This window comes from Hoplias malabaricus, chromosome 16, assembly GCF_029633855.1.
Source record: "Hoplias malabaricus isolate fHopMal1 chromosome 16, fHopMal1.hap1, whole genome shotgun sequence".
NCBI classification, from domain to species: domain Eukaryota; kingdom Metazoa; phylum Chordata; class Actinopteri; order Characiformes; family Erythrinidae; genus Hoplias; species Hoplias malabaricus.
In genome coordinates, this window is record NC_089815.1 from 15,958,370 (window position 1) to 15,984,019 (window position 25,650).

Genomic DNA, 25,650 nt, shown 5'->3' on the forward strand with positions numbered 1-25,650 from the left:
CCGGAGGACCCACACACCAAACTACTCACAGTGACCCGGAGCGGGACTTGAACCCACAACCTCCAGGTCCCTGGAGCTGTGTGACTGCGACACTACCTGCTGCACCACTGGTTCCGCCCCTGTTCATATTGATATTGGAATTATATAGTATTGACCAAAATTAAGAACTATATTGTGATATAAATTTTGGCCATATTTGTGTTTGCACAACCACAGAGTCCTTGTTAGGAAACCCTATTGCTAATACAAACAGCATTTTGGTTTTGGAATAACTGTTAGCAGGTAGTAAAAAAAACAACAAAAAAAACAAATGTATTTGTATTTATTTAACTTTATTTTTTACAGTTTGTCCAGTTTAAGGAAGGTAACACTACAGACAGGAAGGCCAGTTCCTGTGATACTGATCAGTTCCTTCTAACAGATGTCAACCATTATCCCCTGAGAGTGAGGACTCCTCATACTGTAGCTGCATGGACATACGCCCCAAAATCTGAGCCTTCTACTTCATCTATGGTCCAGAACTGGTATTGCTGGGTTTTGTGTCATTTGTTCATATTTCAGCAATTGATGTTTTATTTGCAAAAAAGTCTGAAAATAAGCATTTTACAAGAGCTTTCAGAAATATGTCAGAAATGTTGAAAGACTGGTGAATAAGATGGCAAAGTTTGTGTGTGGGCTATTATGCTGGCTTAGTTCAGGACCCTACTTGTAGGGTCTCAGATTCTGGGGTAGATTCAAAAGTACAGATGCACAGGTTACTATTCCAGTAGTCACAATTTATACAGGTATTCAGAATACGTTTTAAGTATCAGTGCAGCTGTGGACAAGTTGCAAAAACATCACCCACGCACAGTACAATCTCAGGCAGCACTGGGCAGCTGCAACCTTAGGTTACACAATGTTAGTTATGATTATGCATATATTATTGTCTATTATCCTTACAATGTAACAACAGCCGGGCAATGACCATTTAACATACACAAAAGTCAGTTTGTATTTTCAACATTCTGGATTTAAAATTTAAATTTCAGTGTAAATCAAAGGAGTTTGCAACTGTGGAAAAGGAAGAAACCACATTTGCTCATTCCTCCATATTTCAAAGTGCATGTCATGGGTAATCAATTTCAACCCAGCTTGGAATATACTTGTTTTTAAGATGCACTTGTCAATGACATGGTCAAAAAGCAAAGCATAAAAATTTAGGCTAAGTGGAAAAAAAAGTATTTTTTTTTTCTAGTTGACTGAGCAAGTAACAAGATTGGGAATATATATCTTTAAAGGTAGTAGAGCAATGGTTATCAATTTCTCCCTGAAGGTCTACCATACAGCAATTCAGATCAAGCTTGTCAGTGACTTCAGGATGTGATGAAATATCCTGGAATCAAGAACTGAATATCAAAGTGCTGATAGTATCAACAAGTTGAATTTACATATTGCAGCCATTTATATCACAAACATTTAAACAAGAGACTTTATGGTTTTGAAAGACTTATTTGTCATTTAACCCACAATAAATATTTCATGGGAGTGTGTTGTGTTTGTCACTGAGTTTCTCCATGAGGATAGTTTTGATGACCTCAGTAGTCAAGCTTTGGCTAATATGAAGAAAGTCTAGAAAGTGTTATCAGCCCCACTTCTTGAAACCACTAAGCTTAATGATTAGAGAAGTGAGCTTGGGACTGGAAGGTTGCTGGTTCAATTCCCATGACCAGCAGGAAATTTTGGAGCAGGGGAGTGAATAAACAGTGCTGTCTTCCTCCCTCAATCCAAGGCTGAGTTGCCCTTGAGTGAGGCACCTAACATCCAACTGCTCCCCAGGCGCAGGGGATGGCTGCCCCTAGTGCACTAGTGTATGACAACCCGGTCACACACCTACTCGTGATATAGTCACATGTATAGGTGACTGCAATTTTTGACATAGTCACATATTTTTGGCATTTTATGCAACAATATCACAATCATAAGTGTATGGGTGATTACCATACAAACACTATGGGACAGTAACACAAAAACTCTTCCTCATTACAGGCAACATTACTCATATAACATAGAAAAAGGCATAATGCAAATTACATACATCATAGGTTGTTATTCCAACAAAGGCATAAAGTATTTTATTGTAATATTTCTCCTAAGCAATGCTTATTATTGGTGTTCTACTTTAGCTTTAACTCTAACAAGAACATTTCTTTCACTTAATGTTATTTTGACTAATTTTCAAAAGGTTAATACTGAAAAAGACATTTCTCTAGCCATTATTTGTGCTGATATTTTAGCAAATAATGAATTAGTAAGGTTAGATTTTCCGTAAATAAAAATAAGATGGTGGTATTAACAAATGGTAATGACGCCTGTAATGAGGAAAAGTTTTCGTGTTACTGTCGCATAACACGGGGCACTGATATGAGGTTTGTATGGTAATTACCCATACACTTATAATTGTTATTATTGTCACATAAAATGTCGAAAATATGCAACTATGTCACAAACTGCAGTCGCCTATATATGTGACTATATTATGAGTAGGTGTAAGACCAGGTTGTGTATGAGTGTGTTAAAGGTGGAAGACAAATTTCGGTGTTAATTATACAATGACCTATTGTTCCTGTCTAATTAAAAAAAAAATTATTTTTAAACACTCTAAAATTACTTGGAATAAAATCTTTTTACATTAACTTCCAATGAATGTTAAGATTTTTTTTCCTTCTTGTGTAAATTTGCTGTTTTGGGAGATATATGTTTTTAATTTCACAGTAACAGTACATTTTTTCAGGAGTAATCCATTTTAGAAACAATTATCACAAGGTGCTCTAAAGAATTTAAAACATCCCGCAACAACATGAAAAGAAGTTAACTGTGTCTCAGTGTTGGTATAATGCATATTACCTGCATTTTTTTCTGAGCAAAAAATAACCCAAATAGTTGGCCAATATTAAAATATAAAAGACAAGCAGCATAATGTCCTTGTGTACCTTTAAATTGCTAGCATCCCTGAAGTAGACAATAGTGCCACGTTTATTTAGATTTCAAGCTATGCATACTTTCATCTGTACTGCCATAATGAGGCAGTGGCAAACAAACTTCTTAGAAATTTTGACTGGAAAGTTTGACTGAAAATTACCCAGCAGCTTTAGCAAGTGATTAACTTGGAATTCTTTTAAACATCTTAAGCCAGTATCCATATTAATGCAGGACTAGAACTACCGTAATGGAAGATTAAGAGTCACAAGGTCTGATAGCAGAAGCTAATCTCTGATCATGTGTCTGCATAACTGCATGTGGCCTACACACAATGCAGACAACACATACTAGTATTACTGCAGTACTGCAGTAATTTGATAACTGCATCAATAAACTGACAAGGAAATCTGATTTTGCAAAGCGAAGACTGTTGCTTGAATCTAATGCATCATGGAGCTGGCACCTGTTCTCTTTCAGAGCAGATTCAAGCATGCAATCACAGTCTTATATTTAGGTAGTAGTCAAGACCTTAGCTTCTGCCATTTGTCAAATGTAGCTTCTGCCACATGTAGTTTTAAGCTAAGATTGAAACAAAATGCTTTTAAACCAATCTGAAAATTAGGGGTCTTACAGTTGAGCCTTACAGTTGGAATATGTCTGATTTAATATGGTTTGTTGAAATGTGCCTTAATCAGAATTTAGCCACCTGACTATAATAATATACATCACAGTGTGTGAAAACAAGTTCCTGTGCTATCTTTGCAAAGGTTCATTCATTATAGGGCTGGGCACTTAATCGAAAATTAATCAAAATCGACATTCAGAACTTTTAATCGTCTTGTCTTTAATCTTGTCTATATCGATTATATTGATTATCTTTATTCTGTTATGTCCCCACAGTTTGTTCATGTACTGTCCCTTTAAAACCATGCTACCAACCTGTAGTCATGTGATTCTGACCCTATCTGCCACATAGAAGCAACCTAAACACAGAGGCCGACCATGTGACTCGAGAGGCTAGTAACAAAGAAAAACACAACATATGTGGTTTGGACGTGAATTGTGTATTGACTAGAATTAAGACGACCATGAACCAAAACAAGTCAAATGTAAACGCTGAGAAACACTGTTTCAGCGACCAAAGCACATTCACACACCAAATATAAACAGTGCTCAGAAAACAAGAAAGGAACAAGCTCCCAGCAATATCCCAGCTTATAATACTGGAGCATATTTACAGTACAAGCCTCGTCACTTAACTATGAGGGTCAAAAATACAGAAACGAAATAATGATTCATTAATCTTAATCGTGGTAAAATGTACAATTAATTGTGATATTGATTTGTGCCCAGCACTAACTCATTACCTCATTCACTATATAGCTGGACATAGTGTTATATATTATTCGGACACTATGTTCAGAAATACTGCTTCATAAAAAAAGCTATGGACATTTGTGTGAGGCTTTTATACTCTGTCGCATCAACAAACACAACTGTGAAGTAACTTAATAATTAGGCACTGTTAATTCACTCATATAAGCATTATAATTTTTGTAAATAAAAATTATATCTACTCATATTTGTAGATAAAACTAGCATTTTGGGCCATCTGTGTATTCCAGCTGCTCTGTGATACATCTGACAAAAAACAACAACTACTTCTATATAGGGAGTGCAATGTACCATTGCGATTTTAAACATCACTACAAAATGACTGACACTGTGTACAACTGTAATAGGGTGTGATTCTGAAATGCAGCTCTATTGTTTTTGTTTCTCATTGTTAATTAATACATATGATTAATCTCTTATGTTTAAATATTGTTGTTCCTAACAGGAACGAGCCTCGCAGTTTTGCTAAATTTCGCTGGGTTCAGACCCTTTCCAAAAATAAAAAAATTAACATGTGTAGTTTGAATGCGAGAATCGAAGTCATTAAGATAATGGAAAGCTCTATGAATGTAATGGGTAAAGTAATTAATACTGAAAGTCTAAAATCAAAGAATGTTCATTACATATTTAGGCACAGACTAGCACAGAATTACAAATACCAACTTAACAGCTACTTTAATGTGAGTCACTCTGAACATGAGTAATGAATAAAGGAAACACTACAGGTTTTCAATGTTAGGGGAGTTACCCAATTCTTCAAAACAGATTTCTTGCTTTTTGTTTGACCAACAAATAAAAGAACAGGAAAATGCACTGTTGTTTCCAATGGCTTGCATTTGATAAAAGTGCTGGACAGGTGTGGTCACTTTATGATGCATGTCCAGGATGAGGCAGGGTTACTGAGGCACAACGTCCTTCAGGGAGGCCAGGGCTGAATGTATTCGCACATGCAGTCGATTCTCAAAGTCGTATCCTGCATAGTTCTCCTGCAAGCACAGGCATGCTCAGCAGTCAAACTCTATACAACTTCCGTGGGAAGCAGACATTTGGAAACACCTGAGATGACTGTACATGTTTAAATAATAATATTGTATAAAATGTGAGCCACCTGTGCTATATTCAGAAAAAGTTGTTTGTTACAAGAAAGTGGGATATGCCATACACTCAGATCTCCATAATGTACTGATTCATTTTTGACTGATAATTTTACACAAATCCTAGAGCAAATAAAGAATAAACAAAATGGGTTTTTATGACATGTGTGGTGTGTCAAATTTATGTTCAAAGCTAAAGAGGCCTTTCATTTATATGCATTTAAGAGAGCCACAGGGAGAGGGCACTGTGGGAGTTCACTGACCGGTGATGTCACACTCGAAAAAACAGTTGGGGAACAAAACAGGCAAAGTAGCTCATTGCATTTGTGAGTTTAGCACTGAGTTTGGGTTAAAATAAAGGAAAGAGGCTGAAAACAGACAAAATGCTCAGAAGACACTTCACTTGACTGGCCACAGATATGAGGCTTTATCCTCTAATGTGTGTTTTTGAGCCTCAGTTTGCTGGAAAATCATCTGCTGTGGTGTGTTAAACCACAAGTGACTTTTTTTTAGCTGTCCAGCTATGCTTCTAAACTGTGTAGAGTCTGTCTTACTTTTTTGTTCCTCCAAAAATTTCATCCTGTCATTTGCTCTCAGAAACATTTTTTTTTTATTGTCAACACACCTGTCAGTTTTCACTGTCGGGTTGTACTGAGCTTGAAATGCACAATGGCGAAAATCCTTCACTCAACCCACACTACAAATATGAGGCTCACTCAGCCTGACAGTGCACCCCCACCCCCCCTCCAAAGGTAAAACTCTATACCGCATTAATATTTTGAGACGGTATGAAAAATGTGGATACACAGCTCATCCCTACTCAGCACTATAGTTTATATATATAGTTTATAGCAAATATACAACTAAGATCATTAAAACCCAGTCATTGTGCATGCTCAATAAATGAAAACAACTGGCAAGTGCAAGTTAATGATGCAGTTAGTGTTTTTTGAAGAAGCTGTATTTCCATGTTCTCTCAAACCCTCAATTTGTTTTAAAACCAGTATTTTTATGTTGAGTGCAAAAAAATATACATTTTCAAAAACATAAACATTTGTGTGGTCAGGGCCTAAATTCAGGTGGCGAATGTGAATTACTGTCTTACCTTTGCTTGAAGCAACAATGATCTCCCTTTACTCAGAGTCTAGAAGAAAATATAATTTAGAATATTTATGGTAGACATTGTGCATGCAGTTATCTTTCAGAATAGTAAAACTCCTTCTGTTTCAAATGCCTGGATACCTGTACTGCTGGTCTGGCTTAATTAAACAGGCCAAATATTTGGAGGATTTACTTGCATCTGAACTACCTAGGTTACCCAAGCTATAATAATTGCACATTTTACTACTGGAAATTTGTGGATGATGATAACTGTAGTCCTTCTGGAAAAGGATTTTCCAATCCAAAAACGGAAGAACTGTGATCACTGAAGTGATATATCTGATAAATCCCAAGGATTAACTTGTGGTTATATTCTGAATTCAGGGTCTGAACTGCTGACAATGATATATAGCACACAAATACACATCAGAAATTGCACACGTCGGTTTTAAGAATCTTATTATTTTGCCAAAAAACTCCAAGTACCCAAGTTAAATATTTTTTTTCCCCATAATGGTCTCATACAAAATTATGGTTTCTACAGTATACTTATATTATATCATAAACATACCTCAGGTTTAGCCAATAACACACAGCCCAGCTCATAGTAGGAATATGGCTGCACATAAGAATTTGTCTGTCGACCCAGGTCATCCCTCGCTGCCATTTGGTAAGACTAGGAATGAGACAGAACATACATGGAAAACATTAGCTGGCAACACATGTTCTGTAGGAGTCTAGATCAGGGATCCAGCCATCAAAACCTTCAACAATCCAGAACCACTGTTTAGAATTACTTCATATTAGGAGGTACTACTACACTTTAATAATTGGAATGTTTATTTCATGTAGGAATTGCTTTAAAAATACACAATCTAAATTGCCAAATGCTTTTGGACCCCTGCTCACCTAACACTGCCACAGTAACAGCCCCTGCACCTCAGTGGAAGCCTTATACAAGAAATTTTGGAAATTTTCTGTGAGGATTTGATGGTATTCAGCCACTTAGGCATTAATGTAGAATTCAACTAATCCCAAAAAATTGGACAGCATTACATCACTGCTCCAAAGCTGGGGGGAGGCCTTCTACCCATTAGCTCACATTTACCACTAAGCATGGTGGGTTTAAGCTCATCTGTTGCCTGTCCAGAACTTCCTTTTTATTTCAGGCTTATATATTATATTCGTTTAAGGATGAATATAATCTAAATAATCTCTTTATTGATGGAAATCACTGTTAGGTTAACACACCTGGATGGCATCCTTAATGTTTCCAAGACATTTCTGAATAGCACCGAGAAGCAGGTGTTTTAAGCCCTGGCAGGAAGGATCATCCAGACCCTGCAGCACTGAGAGAAAAAAGTCTTTTCATAACCAACTCATGTTTTTAAACTAACAAACAGTATTTAATAAGCCAAAAAGTAAAATGAAGTAGGAATGTACTAACTGAAAGTGCTTGTAAACATTTGTTTTTTCTCTCTCTTAATATTAATATTCTTTCAACATATCTGTTAAATTTTTCATGATAATATGTACATGTTCAATACCTCTGATATACAAACAACTGCTGGAAATATATAATGACATCTATTGATATTGATATGAATAACATACTACGTCACTTCAAACCAGACTTACATTTATATGTGGATGTACATATGGATAACATTTTGTGTATCTGCTTAGGCAGTAAGTTATATCTTAACTCTTCAGAGTTTATCTCCACTGTGCAACATGTATATACCTTGGCTCATGAGCTGGAGTTTGGAGGATGAGCAGTTTTGAAGAGCCTTCCACAGATACAGGACCTCAATAATTCCCAAAATACAAAGCTCCTGGGTGGCCGTTACTTTTCTTAACCGCTCTGCCTGAAAAGTATTTAAAGCAATAGAGCATAATAGATAGATAAAGAGAGTTAAAGCGTGCAGTAATCATACAGATAAAGAAATTTGTAAACCGTGAAAAATGCCTTGAATTAGAATGAGGGGGGTTAAATCTGTAATGTGAAAAGTTTTATTTTATCCCAATTCTCTCCCAATTTCAATTTTTGCCAGTTCCACCAGATAGATAGTACTCTGGCAATCTCACACACAATGCAACCAACTTGAGAAAGTGAAGGTAAGTGCATGTTTTCTCTGAGACGTGAAGCCAGCCACCACCTCTTTTCAAACTGTCTTTAGTATAGAATCATTTGTCAGCTCAATGCACTTGAGAATGGCAACATCCCAGATCTGTTTAATCAGCTTAAAGATGCCTGCCCCAGCCAGCACTATGCTTGTGTGATTTGAAATTTTTATAGTGTCTGAAATATTGGTCTAAAAACTTACAATGAGTCACTGCTATAATGAACATCTAAAAGCACACCAGGCATCGGCTGGGACTGACGCAAGTAGAATTTTTTTTGATTGTGTTTCTCACATTGTAGGTTTACTGTTCGAAATCCTTTATCATACAATCTTTAGCATGCCTAAGATTGCCTAGTTTGTCTGATACTTAAAGATTTCAGCTGAATCATCTTGTGTAGTGTGACATTCAGTATTTATATAAGACCACTGTTATTGCACAAAGTATACTTTAAGACATATAATTGTTTACTTACACTGTATCTAATAGTAATTTACTCACCCTCTTGAATGCAAACTGCTCAATCTGATTGTTCTTGCGTTTGAAGAGCTTATGTACATCTCTGAAAATGGCCTTCGCCCCTTCTAGATCACCTGATGCACCCTGGCATACTTGGGAAAAAGGAAAAAAAATAAAAATAAAAATAAAAAAAGAAACAAATTACCAGAAAAACGGTTAAACATGAGCTGCAATATATAAACACTGTGGTCACACTGTTTTGATGGTAGCCAATATTTACTGATATTTATTGATTCTTTTTTCATTAATATTATCAGCAAGGGTTCAGTTTAGGATTTGGTATAGACTGTGTTGAAGTAAAATAAAATTGTAGTGTTAGGGCTACATTTTAATAGAACCTTTAACATTCTGAGTTGCATTTAATAGATATTTAATTGAAACTTATTTGAACACTGAGACTACAAAGAATCTACAATGGTCGATCAAAATATAGTCTTACCAACTTTCATACTTTAACATTAAAATAAGAGCAATTTATAAAAAACATTATTTTCAGCTTCAGCAAACTGAATATATCCAGTTAAATCATATAATGAAACACCTCCAGTTAGGTAGGCATAGTAGCACTGTGACCATCGGGATTCATTCTTCAGCCTTTCAAAAGCCTTATAAGCATCTTCAAAGTTCATCTCAATCATACTACACCAGCCTGAAACAATAATAAAAAATATATAACATTGAAAATGCATTGTGTCAATATATTGACATATATTATTAATACAATTAGGAATTCATCATACCAATTTCATAGAGACACACGTGTTGAATCTCTCTTTGGTCTGAGGCAAACTCAAGAGCATCGTGGAAAGAAGCCAGTGCACTGTTGATCTGACACTGAGAGAAAAAAATCTGGCTCATTACTGATGTAGAAAGAGCTTAGCAGCAGCACTTTATGGTTGTTTCTTTAAAGAACGGAAGTGGCAAATTTGCAGGGAATTATCAATACTTCCATCAGTTATTGACCCTGCATAAACCACAAAAGTACAGTTCCTCTTGGTTTGCCATGTAGTTATGATGCAAAATAGTATGCATAAATTTGGACAGTCATTTTTGCAAAAAGGAAATAACAGGAAATTTGAACATATTGTAGAAAAGAAAATATAACATACAATATATATTTTTTTTACAAAGTATTTATACCTTAATATGTGCACATCATAGTATTACCAAATCTTTTGCACACAACTGTATTCAAATCAGGGAGAATATCAAAGTAGATTATGGTCCATTTACAGTGTAGTTCACAATAAACAGGGCTAGGTTTCCCAAAAACATCTTAGAACAAAGTAGTTTCTTAAGTGTCTGAACACATTTTCTCCATGTTAAGATGATCTTAACACAAAAATGTTTTTGGGAAAGTGTCCAGGGCCGTGACAGAATATACTCACCTCTAACCTCTGCACTCGTCCTCTGAAGAAAATGAAGAGTGAGGAGTTAGGGTAGATTACTGCTTTCTTCTGCAGGATGGACTTGGCCTCCATCAGACCAGTCCTAGAGTCGCAGCCATCCAAAGCAAAAAAGGGCTGCACTACAGTGTGGTACCACAGTAGAGCCAGCCTAAGAGATGGGCGAGAAAATGTAAACATGAAGATTGGAAAAGAGAGCACAATTTTCAAGTGAGCTTCTAAGTAATCATCAGTGAGTGTGGACCGATATTTGGACTTAATTATTTTCATGTAGGAAAAGGCTAATTCACTTAATTTAAACGAGGCATGATCTACTATGTGCATGGTGTAACCAACTGTTCAGTCATGAACAATCGGGCACCCCTGTCTAAGGTTTTTTTATAAAGACATAACAAAAAACTTTGATTGAAAAAAAATTGGCTTCTATTTGGATGCTAATTTTTCTGATGGGCTTTGTCCCATTGTCTCAAGACACTGGATTAAGGACTCTTACATTCAGTTCTATTCTTAGCTCATCTATTCACAAGCTGTCAGCCTTTGGCAATGAAGCTACTTGGAACCAAGTGCTCTGACTTCTCAAAATCCTGTTGAGCTAAAGGTCTGTTCATGTATTTTGTCTAGGCCATGACAGTAGATGGACCTTTTTTTTTTAAAGCACATAGGAGGATTATGTAGAATGTACCTCATTTAAATTCAGTCGCTCATTTGTGTTTTTCAGTACAAAAACCATTACACTTAACTTGACCTACATCGATAACAATATCTTATGTCACAAATGTGACTGAAGCACAAATCAAACGCAGAACCGTTGTTAGCTGTGTAGAGTTTAGGTCTGACGCATAATACTTATCCTTGTGCTCACTTAATACATTTTAGCTCTGTAGTAGCACACAGTAGGCAGAATTTCATAACCATATCTGAATAATTGTGCTTGTAGCTATTTACAATCTGTAAACACATTTGCATCATTCATGGTATTTTCAGCTGATTTGTAATTATGTTTGCTTCATGTGTTTCTTCTTCTCTTGACTAGATGTTTCTAATCTTATTGATGTTTGCAAATTTCCTTGCCACCTCTCTTATTTTAGTAACTACTATCACACTTAATTCAACCCAAAAACATATACTATACGTCCAAATGTCTGTAGACATCTTAATAATGAATAAGTGAACTCAGCTACTTTATGTCACACCTACAGCAGGTAAAGATACTGAACTGTGTATATAAAGTTTGAACAATCTCGGTTGAGTCACTGTTAAAATAATACTACAAGGCAACCTGCCTAATGCAAAACATTGGCTAGAGAGGTATAAAGCCTGACAGCACTGAGCTGTGAATTAGTGAGACTGGGTTGTCTGAAGTGATGGAACGAGTTACAGTGGAGATTGATCCAGGACACATTATTAGTACCTGACACAAATGCATATGTGGCAAAATATCTAGTGTCTGCTGTGTGATAAGCAATAATAAATATAATATAAATGAAAAAAAAAAAAATAAAGATTTTAAATCGAAGCTTACGTTGCCAGAGGTGCCTTCATATCTTTGCTCTCACTGGCATAGGCCAGAGATGCCAGGCCTTGGTGACGGTCTCCAGGGAAACCCAAAAGGTTGACTATCTTCAGCAAGTGTGGAGGCACCATAGAAATGCAGAGGTGGAAAAGGCCATAGCCAAAACTGACAGAACCCTTCAGACGCCCCAGAGCCTCATCTGTTACCCCTCCAGTGCCCTCCACCACAGCTGTGTTGTGGTTGGCCTGATCAAAGGCAAGCTCCCCCTGCTGGCTGGATGACCGCCGCCGACATGCCTCTTGAAGATGGCTGATGTCACTGTAGCATTTGTTGTACATCTTCCAAGCCTTGCGGAGGATCCAGCCTCCTTTAATATATGCTGGAATAAATGGAAAAATAGAAGCTGTTGTAATACTTATCTCAATCAGAGTAGTGATGCAAATACTGAAAAATACTAAAAAATACCAAAATACTTTATTTACATGTGGTCATTAAGAACATCTGTCTGTATTTGAAATGTGGAGAAATATAATATTTGTTCCTAGGGTTATAAATGTAGTCAAATGGATATGAAAATATTTTAGCACATTTATAGCAAATACATCAATTTGATTCCAATGTAGGTGGCACTACAGGTAGGGTCGCTGTCACATAGCTCCATGGTACTAAGGTTGTGGGTTCGAGTCCCACTCTGGGCTACTGTCTGTGAGGAGTTTGGGGTGTTCTCCCCATGTCCACATGGGTTTCCTCCAGGTGCTCCAGTTTCCCCTCATGGTCCAAAAACAGATAAGTGAATTGGGGACTCAAAATTGTCCATAAGTGTCAGTGTGTGTCACCCTACAAAGAACTGGCGCCCCTTCCAGGGTGTGTTCCCGCCTAGCACCCAGTAATTCCGGGTAGGCTCCGGACCCACCGCAATCCTGGACTGGATAAGCAGTTTCACCAAATAAGATTTGAGAAGGAAAGATTTTCTTTCTGCAATCAACCAGCAAGAAGCCACACAAATTCAGACTTATCCATTTTTTTGTCATTTGTATTGCATTTGTTCAATGCTAGATGTAACTCATTCAACATAATAGTAATGTGTAAGCAGCTTTGAGTCCTCGAAAAGGACGTAAGTTTAATATTATTTCATCATTATCATTAATGACAATGTATATGTGAGTGTAACAAAAATAATATAACATTTGTTATTAAAACATCAACATTCCACTGTTAAAATATCAGGTATTTATGATATAAAAATGAGAACAAATTAATTGTTTCTGAAAGTTTTTCTCCTTTAATGTGACATATAGAGTGGAACCTCTACTTACGAACTTGATCTGTTCCGTGACCCAGTTTGTAACTAGAAAATTTCATTTCTCAAGTCAATTTTCCATATTTAAAATAATGGAAAAGCAATTAATGCGTTCCAGCCCACCCCGAAAGTCACCCTTTTTGCACTGATATATGTTTACGAAACTCTCAAATTAGTAAAAAAATACATGTGGAATTGCTGAAAATAAAAAAGAAATACAGTGGTAACAGTAATAAACAATTGGCTGGAGGAGTAACACAGGCACTGGCTGTATGACGGGAGGTGGAATAACGGAGGGTGGAATAACAGAGAGTAGGCAAGTGAATGTGGGGAGATGAAGCGCAGATACGGCTTAACTTAGCACAAATTTCGATGTCTGCTATTTACACTAATGCTAAATTGCTAAAACTACAATTTGCTAATCTTAAAAGCTCAAGGGTCGGTTCAATTCTAGAGTCATGGTTTGTTGGTGGAGGCAAAAAATATTCAAATGCCCGGATCGTATCTTGGAAAGTTTGCTAGTATAGGTGTTCGTAAGTACAATTCAAGTGGGGAAACAATAATAATTGTGCAACAAGTAGTTTTGTTGCCACACAGCTCCAGGATCTTTGGATTGTGGGTTCCAGCCCCGTCTCAAATCACTGTCTGTGAGGAGTTTGGTGTATTCTGCCCGTGTCTGCGCTTGCATATAAACATAGCACAAAATTAAGGGAATTTGTGTTTGGTAGATTTCTTTGTTGTAACAATGCTTCTTGGCAATAAATCTTATAAAGTTGGAAAGCCTGTTAATTTCCCTTTTAAATGGTGCCACATTTGTAAGGAACATGCATTTGTGGGATGAGCAGTAGAGCTCAGTATGTGGGTATATGCCAAACAACTTATTCTGCCATTGACTTGTGGACTGGATGATTGAAGCTTGAAGAAACAAGACATATTGGCAATTTAACAATTTATTTATTTCACAAACAAGAGCCTCAGTAGCATGTTGAAGAACCATTAACAGCCACAACAGCCTGGCACCTCCTCCTCATGCTGGTCACCAGCCTGGTCACACACGCTGCTGTGGGATGGCATCCCATTCTCCAACCAGCATTTGACACAAGTCAGCCAACATGGTTGTGTTGGTCAAGCTATTCCCACAAGTCTTAGATGGGGTTGAGGTCAGGACTGCTGGCAGGTCAGTCCATCCTCTCCACTCCCAAATTCTATAGGTAGTCTCTGATAAACCCTCTGTGGGGCTGAGCGTTGTCATCTTGGTGGATAGAGTTCAGTCCCACATTGTGGAGATATAGGATTGCCACTAGTTGCAGAATTTAATCTTGATATCTCTCTGCATTGAGATTGCCTCCAATGATGACAAGCCTAGTTTTTCCAGTGAGGAAGATGCAGCCCTACACATCACACAAAAAAAGCTGTTTGGCATTTGGCAAATTTTTCATGGGAGCAACCCACATACTCAGCTCCACTCCTCATCCCACAAATGCATGTTGTGGCACCATTTAAAAGGGAAATTAACAGGATTTCCAATGGTTCCAAGATTTATTGCCAAGAAGCATTGTTACAACAAAGAAATAATCTACCAAACACAAATTTCCTTACTTTTTGTGCTATGTTTATATATGCCAACCCTTAAACTAATGCTTTCTGTCTGGGACTTTCCAAAACTTTGATCATATTTTGGCAATCACGATCATATAACTTTTGTTGATGTGGCTGTATGCTTTGAGTTATTGTTGTGATGAAAGGTGAAATTCCTCTTCATCCTCAGATTTTAGCCAGAATGTTCTGTGTCATGTGCAACTGTTCATGATTCCCTCCAGCTTGACTAAATCCCCAGTTCCAGTTGAAGATAAACCGTCCCAAACCATAATGCCTCTCTGTGGATATGAGATTCTTTTGGATATTTGCATTATGTTTATGCCAGACATTTGAAATTATGGCCAAAACTTTCAACATTTGTGAATGCTTGTGTTTTGTCACCCTACCAAACATCTCAGATATAGGAAGAATAGGATGATATTATTGTAACTTGTAGTACACATCCAGTACTTGCCAGAAATTCCTGCAGTTCCTTTAATGTTGCTGTAAGCCTCTTGGGCAATTCCCGGACCAGTTTTCTTCTCATGTTTCATCAGTTCTGGAGGGACATCCAATGCTTTGTAAAGTTACTGGAGTGTCTTATTTTATTCACTGGCAGGTGTGCAGGAATACTATTTAATGTGTGTCGGAATGTGATTGGTAATTCTGAAGATCTACTTTTATGAGCATTATTTAAATTGTTTGCCTCTAAATGATTTACATTTGATTTTTTGAAACATGTATTGTTCTCTGATGAGTTCACCTTTACTGTTTTCCCCACATCTGGGAGAGTTACGGTGTGGAGAAGCCCCAAAGAAGCATACCACCCAGACTGTTGCATGCCCAGAGTGAAGCGTGGAGGTGGATCACTGATGGTTTGGGCTGCCATATCATAGCATTCCCTTGGCCCAATACTTGTGCTAGATGGGCACATCACTGCCAAGGACTACCGAAACATTCTGGAGGACCATGTGCATCCAATGGTTCAAACATTGTATCATAAAGGCGGTGCCGTGTATCAGGATGACAATGCACCAATACACACAGCAAGACAGGTGAAAGATTGGTTTGATGAACATGAAAATGAAGTTGAACATCTCCCATGGCCTGCACAGTCACCAGATCTAAATATTATTGAGCCACTTTGGGGTGTTTTGGAGGAGCGAGTCAGGAAACGTTTTCCTCCACCAGCATCACATAGTGACCTGGCCACTATCCTGCAAGAAGAATGGCTTAAAATCCCTCTGACCACTGTGCAGGACTTGTATATGTCATTCCCAAGACAAATTGATGCTGTATTGGCCGCAAAAGGAGGCCCTACACCATATGTTACTCTGCGCTGTATATATGTGTGTTTTCTCTCTCTCTCTCTCACTATCTCTGTAAATTTATAGGTTCTGCAATCTGTTCTAGTCCATGTTTGTTCACCCGTCTAGAGTTCATTCCATGTTCCAGTTCGTGTATTTGTTCATCGTCCTGAGTCCGGTCTGTCATCCAGTCCATGTGTTGTCTGTCAACGTTTCGTCTACGTCATCGCGGCGGGAATCATAAATACGTGTCTGTGTACGCTGTTAGGAAGCTTTGTTTTGTGCTGTGATTTGTGTTTTGTATATTGAATTCTGTTTGCCTGGTTTTGACTTTGATCCATTCCTACTTCGACTACGAGTTTGTTTTTGCCCTTTTGAATACTGATGAAGATAGATCTATCTTTTGTAAATTATTGTAACACTGTGTATATATTTCACCAGAGGAGGGTTGGCTGCCGTTTGTTTTGGGAGTGGGTTTTGTGTGTGTTTTTGTGGATAGACAGGGAGGAAGGTAAGGTGTTGTCTTTTGTTTCCTTTTGTTTACACTTAGGTAAGTTAGAGCTGTTTGTGGGTCAGTTAGTAGGGGTGTTTGTTTGTTGTTTTTGTCGGCTAAAGGCCATCCTGAAGTTCACTGGTGTTTGGTTTCATTGTACATATCACATTTAAAATATAACTTCTATTCATTATTCATTCTGTGTTTCCGTTTGTGTCCTTTTTGTTTCACCATTTACATCTGTTACAGTTATTCCCTTCACATATATTAATCCAACACATCATCTCATTCTGTTACGGCTCAACCCTAGACTGGGTCGTAACACATACTAATAAATTATTGTGGTCTAAAACCAGGCGTTTCAGTTTCATTGTCCAACCCCTGTGTGTGTGTGTGTGTGTGTGTGTATATATATATATTTTTTTTTTTGCACTTGATTCATGAACCGATTCACTCAATGAGTCAACTCTACACTCAACCCATCATGTAAGTTCCTCAAAGCGTCCAAACGCCACACAAAGCAAATTATTTATTAAAAACTTAATAAAAAATATCAATGGATTTTATATCATCGAACAATGACCCGGTTCATTTCTTGAGCTTTGATTCCCAAAGGGAGCGCATGGGGGAGGGGCTGATGACGTCACTGTCTTTTTTTTCATTTTATTTATTTATTTATTTATTTATTTATTAGATTTTCAGGTTAAGAGAAAGCTGTTGTAGTTGTTGTAGCACAATGTTAAAAAGTTGTTGCCCTGTTACACCTCCCCCGTATATATGAACAGTACCTGACAATTCTTGTTTGACGAAAGACAGTACAGCGAGGTAGACCTGGCAGTCTGCCACAATGATCTGCCTTTGGAGCCGGTCAACTACTGCCATCCCTGACCTCTGAGAGTCCATCTGAAAGATTAAGGATAGAAATGGATCTGGCAACCCTAAGGAGCATGTGACTTTATATTATGTATAAAAATATGATGCAATATGCTACACTCTTTCTCACTCAACATCACAGTCAATGATACGGCACATTGGGAACGTCCTTCCTCACACTCTTACACACATACTTACACTCTTTTTGATCTTATTACGGATGGTCTCGATGACGCCAGCATTCTCACTCTCACAAAGCTTCTCTGTGGTTCGCAGGTCATCACAGGCCATCTGCATCTTCTCCTCTTCAAACGTCATCATGGCATTCTATAATACATAAATATGTGCATATTCCTCAGTCAGCTTATTTTCAGGTTTTGATTCATTTCTACGGACCAAATGCTGAACTTAGACACAGCCCCAATCAAAATGAAAATTAAACAAAATTACACCTGAGTGGCTTTCCAGTTTTTGTACAATATGTTCATCTAGATATGCAGCATGTTACAAAACTGTTTATTGCACACTAAACTGTAGTACACAACTGTACCACTATGATTCAGATTCCACCATTTTACATTTACATTTATGCATTTGGCAGACACTTTTATCCAAAGCGACTTACAAAAAAAGGATCTAACATTCAAACTACAGCACAAATTATACAAAATACCTTACATTAAACGCAATATGCCAGGAAGTAATAAGTGCATTAAAGAAAGACTTTCAGTGCAAAAGATACTCTCGGAAGAGCTGGGTTTTCAAGGATTTCTTGAATGCAGAGAGGGTTCCTGTTGCTCTGATAGTGCTTGGAAGCTCGTTCCACCAGCGTGGTACCAGAGATGAGAATAGCCTCAACTGACCTGTCTGGGGGGTTGGTCGTGTTAGTTGGCGCTCCTCTGAGGAACGAAGAGGGCGGGCGCTAACGTATGGTTTTAAGAGTTTATTGAGGTAGATGGGAGCAGAACCAGTGAATACTCTGAAGGCCATCATTAGTGATTTAAATTTGATGCGAGCAGCTAAGGGTAGCCAATGCAGCTCAACTAATAGAATTAAAAAAAGTCTTGGACTAAATCCTCCTTTTAATGGAAAAATCACAATTCAAAATGCTGTGTAGTCCAGGACAAGGCTTAATGCCTGTCTAGGACACCATCTCTATATGTTTAAGTTTGCACACAACCCTAATAATTAGGGAATTCCGCTACTTTAAATGGTATTCATTGTGGACATAGAAAAGACTAAAATAAAATGATGTATTCTGGAACAGCTGCACATGAACCTTTGGTCAGTATATTCAATAATAAATGTTGGCTAGAAGGGTGTTAAAAAAAGATTCTGTAATGACTTCATGCTGTTCAGGGTCCCAGTTGGTCCGTCATTGGGTGCAAGGAAAGGAACACACCCTGAACAAGATTCAAGTCCATCACAAGGCATCACACATTAACCAATTCACTTATTCACTCACACACCTGGACAATTTCTCACAGCCAGTCAACCTACAAACATTTGGACTGTGGTGGGAAACCACAGCACCTGCAGGAAAGCCACACAGACAAGGGGAGAACAAAGCAAACTACCCACAGGGCCACCATGCCACCCCCTGTTAACATTATTAATGCAAAATTCAAAACATAGTAGAGAGATATTAACAGAAAATTTCAGTGTTGAATCAATATAACCCAGGACTACTGTACACAACATGGATATTAACACACAATAGAGTTCATACAGTTGGAAAATTAATGTACATTATTAATAAAATTTGGCCAGTTAATGTTATACTGTTTTAAATAACACTTTATATTATAATTTGTTTTGTAGGATGAAAGGCTAATTTCATGTAAATAAATGACTGAACTATTGCACTGATTCATAGATAAGTTTTTTCTGTTTTAAACATACTCTGCTAGAATAGAACAAAGAGAAAAATGTGCTAATCGGATTGGAAGAAGTTAAAACAATTGTGGTCACAGTGTGTGGTCCGAACAAAAGAGCCCTTTCTTAAGGACCACAGAAATTTCACATAAATGCTTTCTAACATTCAGCTCCAGTGGCATATGAAAACTCAGTGTAGTATATGATCTAAACATAGTTGCTGTCACAAAAAAAGGAGGTACCATTTAAAAACCTTTTTGGAATTGAAAGGAACCAGATGTGAGTGATATTGAACAATTTCTGTTGATTCCTTCATGCACTAATATGCATTATATGTCCAAACCTTTCTGAACACTTCTTCCAGTTAGTAATGCAGCCACTTTAAATTGCACCCATTCTGAGGAGCTTCAAAAGTAATATATACAATAGTATGCTTTGGAGCACCCGCACATGAACCTACATTGCCCAGTGCTTCACCATATGGAGTTTTGGTTGTGCCTGTTACTGAATCTGTGTTGTCAAAACTCATTCTCCATATTTAGACTCATTTGTATTTGTTGGTTTAATTCCAAGCTCAAAGTACTATAGGTGGCTGTATCATGTTAAAGGAAAACTTAAACATTTAACCATCAATAAATCCTCTGTAAAGTTGCCTACACTCCTCTTACAGAATTGTCACACTAGATCGTAGAGTGAGAATTTCTGGTTTAACGTATAGGAAAATCCCCTTCTAACTGTGTGTTTAAGACCTGTCTAAAGGCTGCTGCATGCTGGATGCACCACTTGGCATTATGCAATGATGTGTCGAAGTGAAAGCCCCAATGAATATTTCATATTAAAAAAATTACACATGAAAAATATGAGCCGAAAAAGGCTAAGCTTTGTACATTTCAAACCACATGTGATCTATTGTGTTTTTCTGGGCCTGTTTACATCTGGCATTACCTGCATTTTTGCTGATCACATTTGGATTTCACTTGTAAAGTGTTGCCAAAAGCATAGTAAACAGCATTCATCACAATAACATTTTATTTTGCTTATGAGGCCTGTATTTGATTGCAATATTCAAAAGTATATCAGTGAGTGAGATTTATTTTAAGTCACTTTTTCAGTGACAATTAAGGGCCTGTGAGTACTGACATGGCAGTAATTCTAATGTAAAATATTTTACTATTGCCGTGTAAAGTCAGGTTTAAACACACCCCCTAAGATGATTTTTTTTTCTTGAGAATGTTACATAGGACCTTAACTGGTCAGGCTGGGGACATATTTTAATAGGGATGCATCGATTTAAAATTTTTTGGGCCAATACGATAACCAATAGTTAGCACCTTGGAGTAGCCAATACCGATATTAATAACCAATAATTGCATTTTTTTGTAATTAAAGCCAATTCACATTGGATTAAAGCAGAACAAATTCTTTTTATCATAGGTTGTCATAGGACAAGCCTTTTCTTCAGTAATTGTACATTTCCGTACGTTTTAATTTCATATTTTAATTTACTGCTGTTTCTGCATGAATGGTTTCTAGAGGGGTGCAAATTAGTGCAGCACTAAGTTTGTTTTGGAGAGCAGTATAAAGCGTGTTTGAATGAGTTTTTATCATAGATTATCATTGTGGTTCAGTAATAAATTCAGATGCTGAATTATTCTATATATATTTTCATGTTTTTTATATTAGAAGGGCTCCTGCTATGTGGTGGCTGAGAGTAACTTTCTGTCGTTTAACCTGCTTTGTGTGTGTGTGTTTACACAGCTATCTGTGTGAGCATGTTCTGAAACTGTGAAAAATGTCAACACACAAGCACAAAAATGCGCCAGGGTATCAGTTGCAATATCCCCTAAAATTCCAATATTGGACCTATAACAATACCTAAAAAAATCCACATATCGGCAAATAATATACCAGCCACCGACATATTGTGCTTCACTAGATATTAATGACAAATATAACAGAATACAGTTGAACGTATATCTATATACCTGGATATAAAATGCATGTTAATACTTGGAGTAAACAGGCCTTCTGTGCTTCAATATGTTTTAAATGTGCCCAATGACATCGGTTGTCAGGACCAGTGTGTGTACCTCAGATATTTTGTACTAAAACAATTTTTAACATGTCTACTCCATCAGAGGGCCTGCACTATAAATCATAAACTGGTTCATATAAGGATAACAATATTATTTTATTATTTAACTCCTAAGTTTCTGTTTATAGACAAAACATAAAAAATAACAACTTTAATAAATATTGTTTGCTATTTTTGGTGATTAAATTACATTTTTAAATTTCTTTTTATTTGATGACTTTATTTGATCTGACAAACTCTCCTCTTTCACAAATTAATAAAATGTTCTCACATTCCATCACAATGATCAGGTTTATTAAAAGTTTACACTCAGGATTAGGATATAGATATGGTTGACCTCACACAATGACAGTAAAGGAGAAACGTAAGAACACTGACCAGGAAGGACACAAAGCTGGCTCCGAAGCTCATCAGTGGACTTTGGGTCCTGCAGAGAAAAAAATATATGAACTTAGTAATGTGTGTAATGACCATATGTATGAGTGTCCTTATGCATTCATGTTTTAACCTAAGAAAGTTAAATCATACAATATATCCTAAATTTTGCAGAGAAATCTTAAAATGATTGATCAAGGTGCACCCATTGCTGACATTAAATCTGCATAAAAATCTAAACATGAAAAGAAATGGGTCACTTTGGATCAGCCACTCTTCTAATTTCACAATTTCAAATGCCATACTTGGACAAGAGGTTTAGATCCCCCCTGCTGTGGAGCAATGAAACTCTAATTCCTGGAGTGACTGAGCTCCATAGAAATGTATAAGATATTGCTTCAGCAGGTTGGATAAGCAGGGGTCCACAAAGTATTGACTATATAGTGGGATCATGAAACATGGAGACATTTTCACCCTAGTTGATATGCATGGTGATGTTTAGTTTTCTCAGGTTTGATCGTTTAAAATATAAAGTGGTGTTTCGTTCTTCATAGCTGAGCAAAAGTAAAAAAAAATGAGTTTTACTTTTGATTTCACACTATATTGCCCTCAATCCAATTAAACAGGCCTGGTTATGTTATGTTTGTCATGGAACAAGCAGGTTTTGTTCAAGTAATGACAAACCTACACTGTGATTGATAATTTATTAATAGATGGTCCTGGACAGATCTTGAACCCTCTTTTTCAGCTAGTACCCCTGTTCCGAATTAAATGCAATGCAATCATATTATAAGCTGATTAATATGGAGAATGTCTACTGATTAGTATTATCTAAATCTAAATTAACAAGCAAAGCATTTTTATTTGTTGTGCTTTACCCATTTCATTGGGAACCAATGTGTTAATGTGTTATTCAGAAAATTGATATCCTTTCTTCAGCTGACACAGCTGTTCTGACTTTAATGCAGTATTCTCACTCATTGTAATTGGTGAATAAAGAGACAATCTACAACTGCAGATCAGTATTTAGTATTTGTGTTGAATAGTTTTATTATGGGCCAATCACCCCTCCTCCCCAGTCATCTACAAGTTATTGAACTGTATGTGCACTGCCTTTATTTTTTACAGACATTTGTAAAGCTCACGCAAGAGTATACTTATTTCTAGCCCCTAGCACATGTGGGGTGTTGCAAGGCAAACCTCCCTAAAAGAGTCTCCAAACAAAAGAATGTGTTACTGTTTTATCATACTTAGTTACTTATAAAAACCCCGAAGACACTTATAGAAACTCAGAATGTCCACTTACCATTTTGTATAGTTAGGAAATAGTAAATATCTGGGTTGTAGACACAGTGTTATTATTGGAATAATTCAATGAAAACAAGACATTTCAATTGGTAAATTAAATTAAATAAATAAATTTCGTGGAATTCTGCGTTGATGTATTGTGATAACTATTATAATGTTGTAATGTGTACATTGGTAGGTATTAAGCATTTTTATTGATTAGTCTTTTGGATTCCCTTCAGTACTCAGCCCATCTAAATGGACCATGAATGAATGCAGAGCCTTCTTAAACTGGTATCACTATCCTGAGCTTATGGTAAATGTTGATTATAACACTAATGCTGATTAGTTTTGAGTGTTACTGCTTATTGGTCTTGTCATGTGTGCCTCCCTCATCCTCAGTATTCATGTCTTCCTGAATGGACCAGGCATGCATAGCTAGGCCTGCATGTAGGCCTATTTTCTTTTGAACAGAGATGTGAAGAGATGGTGTTCAGCTGGTTTCCCTGTATTGTACAGTGCTACTTATAACTGCACATTTGTTGAACAAATGAAAATGTATCTAGTAGCCTAGTGAGCATTTTTGATTATTCAAATCCTAGGATATATTAACCAAATCCATCAACAATGAATGAACCATATTTGCCGTCATATTGCTGTTTAAGTAGAGACGTGCAGACTTGGATCACTTCTAATGTAATTACTCCTTGCTATTGATCAATATTATAAACATTAATCTATTAGTGAATGTATTATGTATCAACAAATACTAAGTATTTATTGTATGCGGTGATTTTTATTTTAATGGAGGTGTGCAGCGCCGATATCTTTAATAAATGTTGAATAAATAAATCACTTATGTAAATTACTGTTGTATGCTGTTTTATGATTTGTTTTCCCAGTGATTATTCTGCTGTTTGAACAGAGATGGGCAGAGCTGGCATCCCTCTTTCTCGGCTGGTATTACACGTCCCTCAGTTAATGAAAGCTTGTAAACACTGAATATGAAAACATAAACATATCTGAATTCTTAATCTCGCATGTTTTACCTGTATCTCCGGAAGAGCTCGTCACTTTCCTTGAAGCCGTTGTTAAGCAGCATGTTGATGCCCTGGAAAGCAAGCTCCGCGTCCTCAATATTTTCCGCTTTTTCCTCCTCTACTCGCTGCTGCTGCTGCTCCTCTGGCCCCGCCATTATGTTTCTGCACCGGGTTTTCCTTCTCTCAAATCAGGCCACAGCAAGTTACGAGGAAACACAGCCGAATTAAAGCAGAAAACGCAGCTTTAAAACGTTTTATATTTCTCTGCTTCTCCTAATTCCGCACGCGCCCAGGTTTCCCTCATCCAGCGAGCAGAATAGAGCTCTGAACACGGACCCGTCACTGACACACACGACGGACATTTCGTGATATTTAATGGTCAAACACTGTCTGAAGGAACACAAATCCGACCCTCAGCGTCTGCTGACAGTTCCTCATGATGTTTAAGAAGAGAAATAAGAAGGGGAGGAACCGTTAAACGCCCCGTCGTGCTGCAACCTCAGCTGTTAGCATCCCGCTAATGAGGTCTGTGTAACAGCAGTCTTCAGCGCACGGTCACTGCTCCTGGTATCTGGTGCGCACAATAAACGGACAGTCCTCAGCTTGTGGCACACCCTCAGCATCCAGCTTTTTAGATTCAGAAAGTAGCACGCACAACCTTAACTACAGAGCCCCAGATAGGATTAAAAAGCAGAGGATGATTTAGAAATTGTTCGCACATTTTCTTTTAATTTTATTCGTTTTTTTCCCCTTTAGATACATCTCGGGGCAGTTTCTCAGTATGTTCTCACAAATAAAAAAAATAATTCAGTTGGATCACCTGTTCTCTATGCATACAAAGAAAAAAATTAACGCTTTAAAGTAAATAATAATGTATATAAAATGGCTGCCACAAAGTTTCCCACTATATTGCCCCATAACCCCAAACGTTCTTCCTAATAATCTCGTTTTTAAGGAATTTAACTTTGTACACATTTGCGTTAATCCAGGAACACCTATGCAATTAGCTACTGCCTCTATCTACCCACCCCTCTGCCGCTCAGCTGCAGTTTAAAAAACCCCGCCTCCCAAGTGAACGAGGTTGGTTTCCTTAGGTTTAGGGTTGTTATCATATACCCGTTTCCGCCACATAAAGTACAATAAATAAAATAACTAAATAAATAAATAAAATACCAAAGGCACCAATAATTTTTTGTCAATAATATGTAAGTTGCTATCTCAACATTTCGAGAGTATCTCATTATTTTGAAATACTAAGTCAGTATATTGATCTCAATATATTGACTTAGCATCTCTAAATGAGGGAGTATCTCA

The 25,650-nt window shown here is 37.2% G+C and overlaps 1 protein-coding gene across 1 annotated transcript; it reads right to left on the reverse strand.

Annotated features, from left to right (window-relative positions):
* Positions 1-336: 336 nt before the first annotated feature.
* Positions 337-25,188, reverse strand: ttc39c (tetratricopeptide repeat domain 39C). The gene is made up of 14 exons (XM_066647800.1): positions 24,346-25,188; positions 22,013-22,061; positions 17,863-17,991; positions 17,580-17,694; positions 12,123-12,492; positions 10,583-10,751; positions 9,935-10,028; positions 9,736-9,843; positions 9,177-9,286; positions 8,296-8,419; positions 7,803-7,900; positions 7,123-7,227; positions 6,556-6,594; positions 337-5,342 (listed from the first exon to the last, which is right to left on the reverse strand). The coding sequence occupies exons 1-14, from the start codon at positions 24,489-24,491 to the stop codon at positions 5,253-5,255; spliced, it is 1,746 nt and encodes a 581-aa protein (XP_066503897.1). The 5' UTR covers positions 24,492-25,188; the 3' UTR covers positions 337-5,252.
* Positions 25,189-25,650: the final 462 nt, after the last annotated feature.

Coding starts and splice junctions, on each gene's coding strand:
- ttc39c (XM_066647800.1), bottom strand. CDS start 24,491: ATGGCGGGGCCAGAGGAGCAGCAGCAGCAGCGAGTAGAGGAGGAAAAA. Junction 17,992..22,012: donor CCAGCTTTGTGTCCTTCCTG/GTCAGTGTTCTT, acceptor TATGTATTATAG/AATGCCATGATGACGTTTGA. Junction 10,029..10,582: donor GACGAGTGCAGAGGTTAGAG/GTGAGTATATTC, acceptor TTTTTCTCTCAG/TGTCAGATCAACAGTGCACT.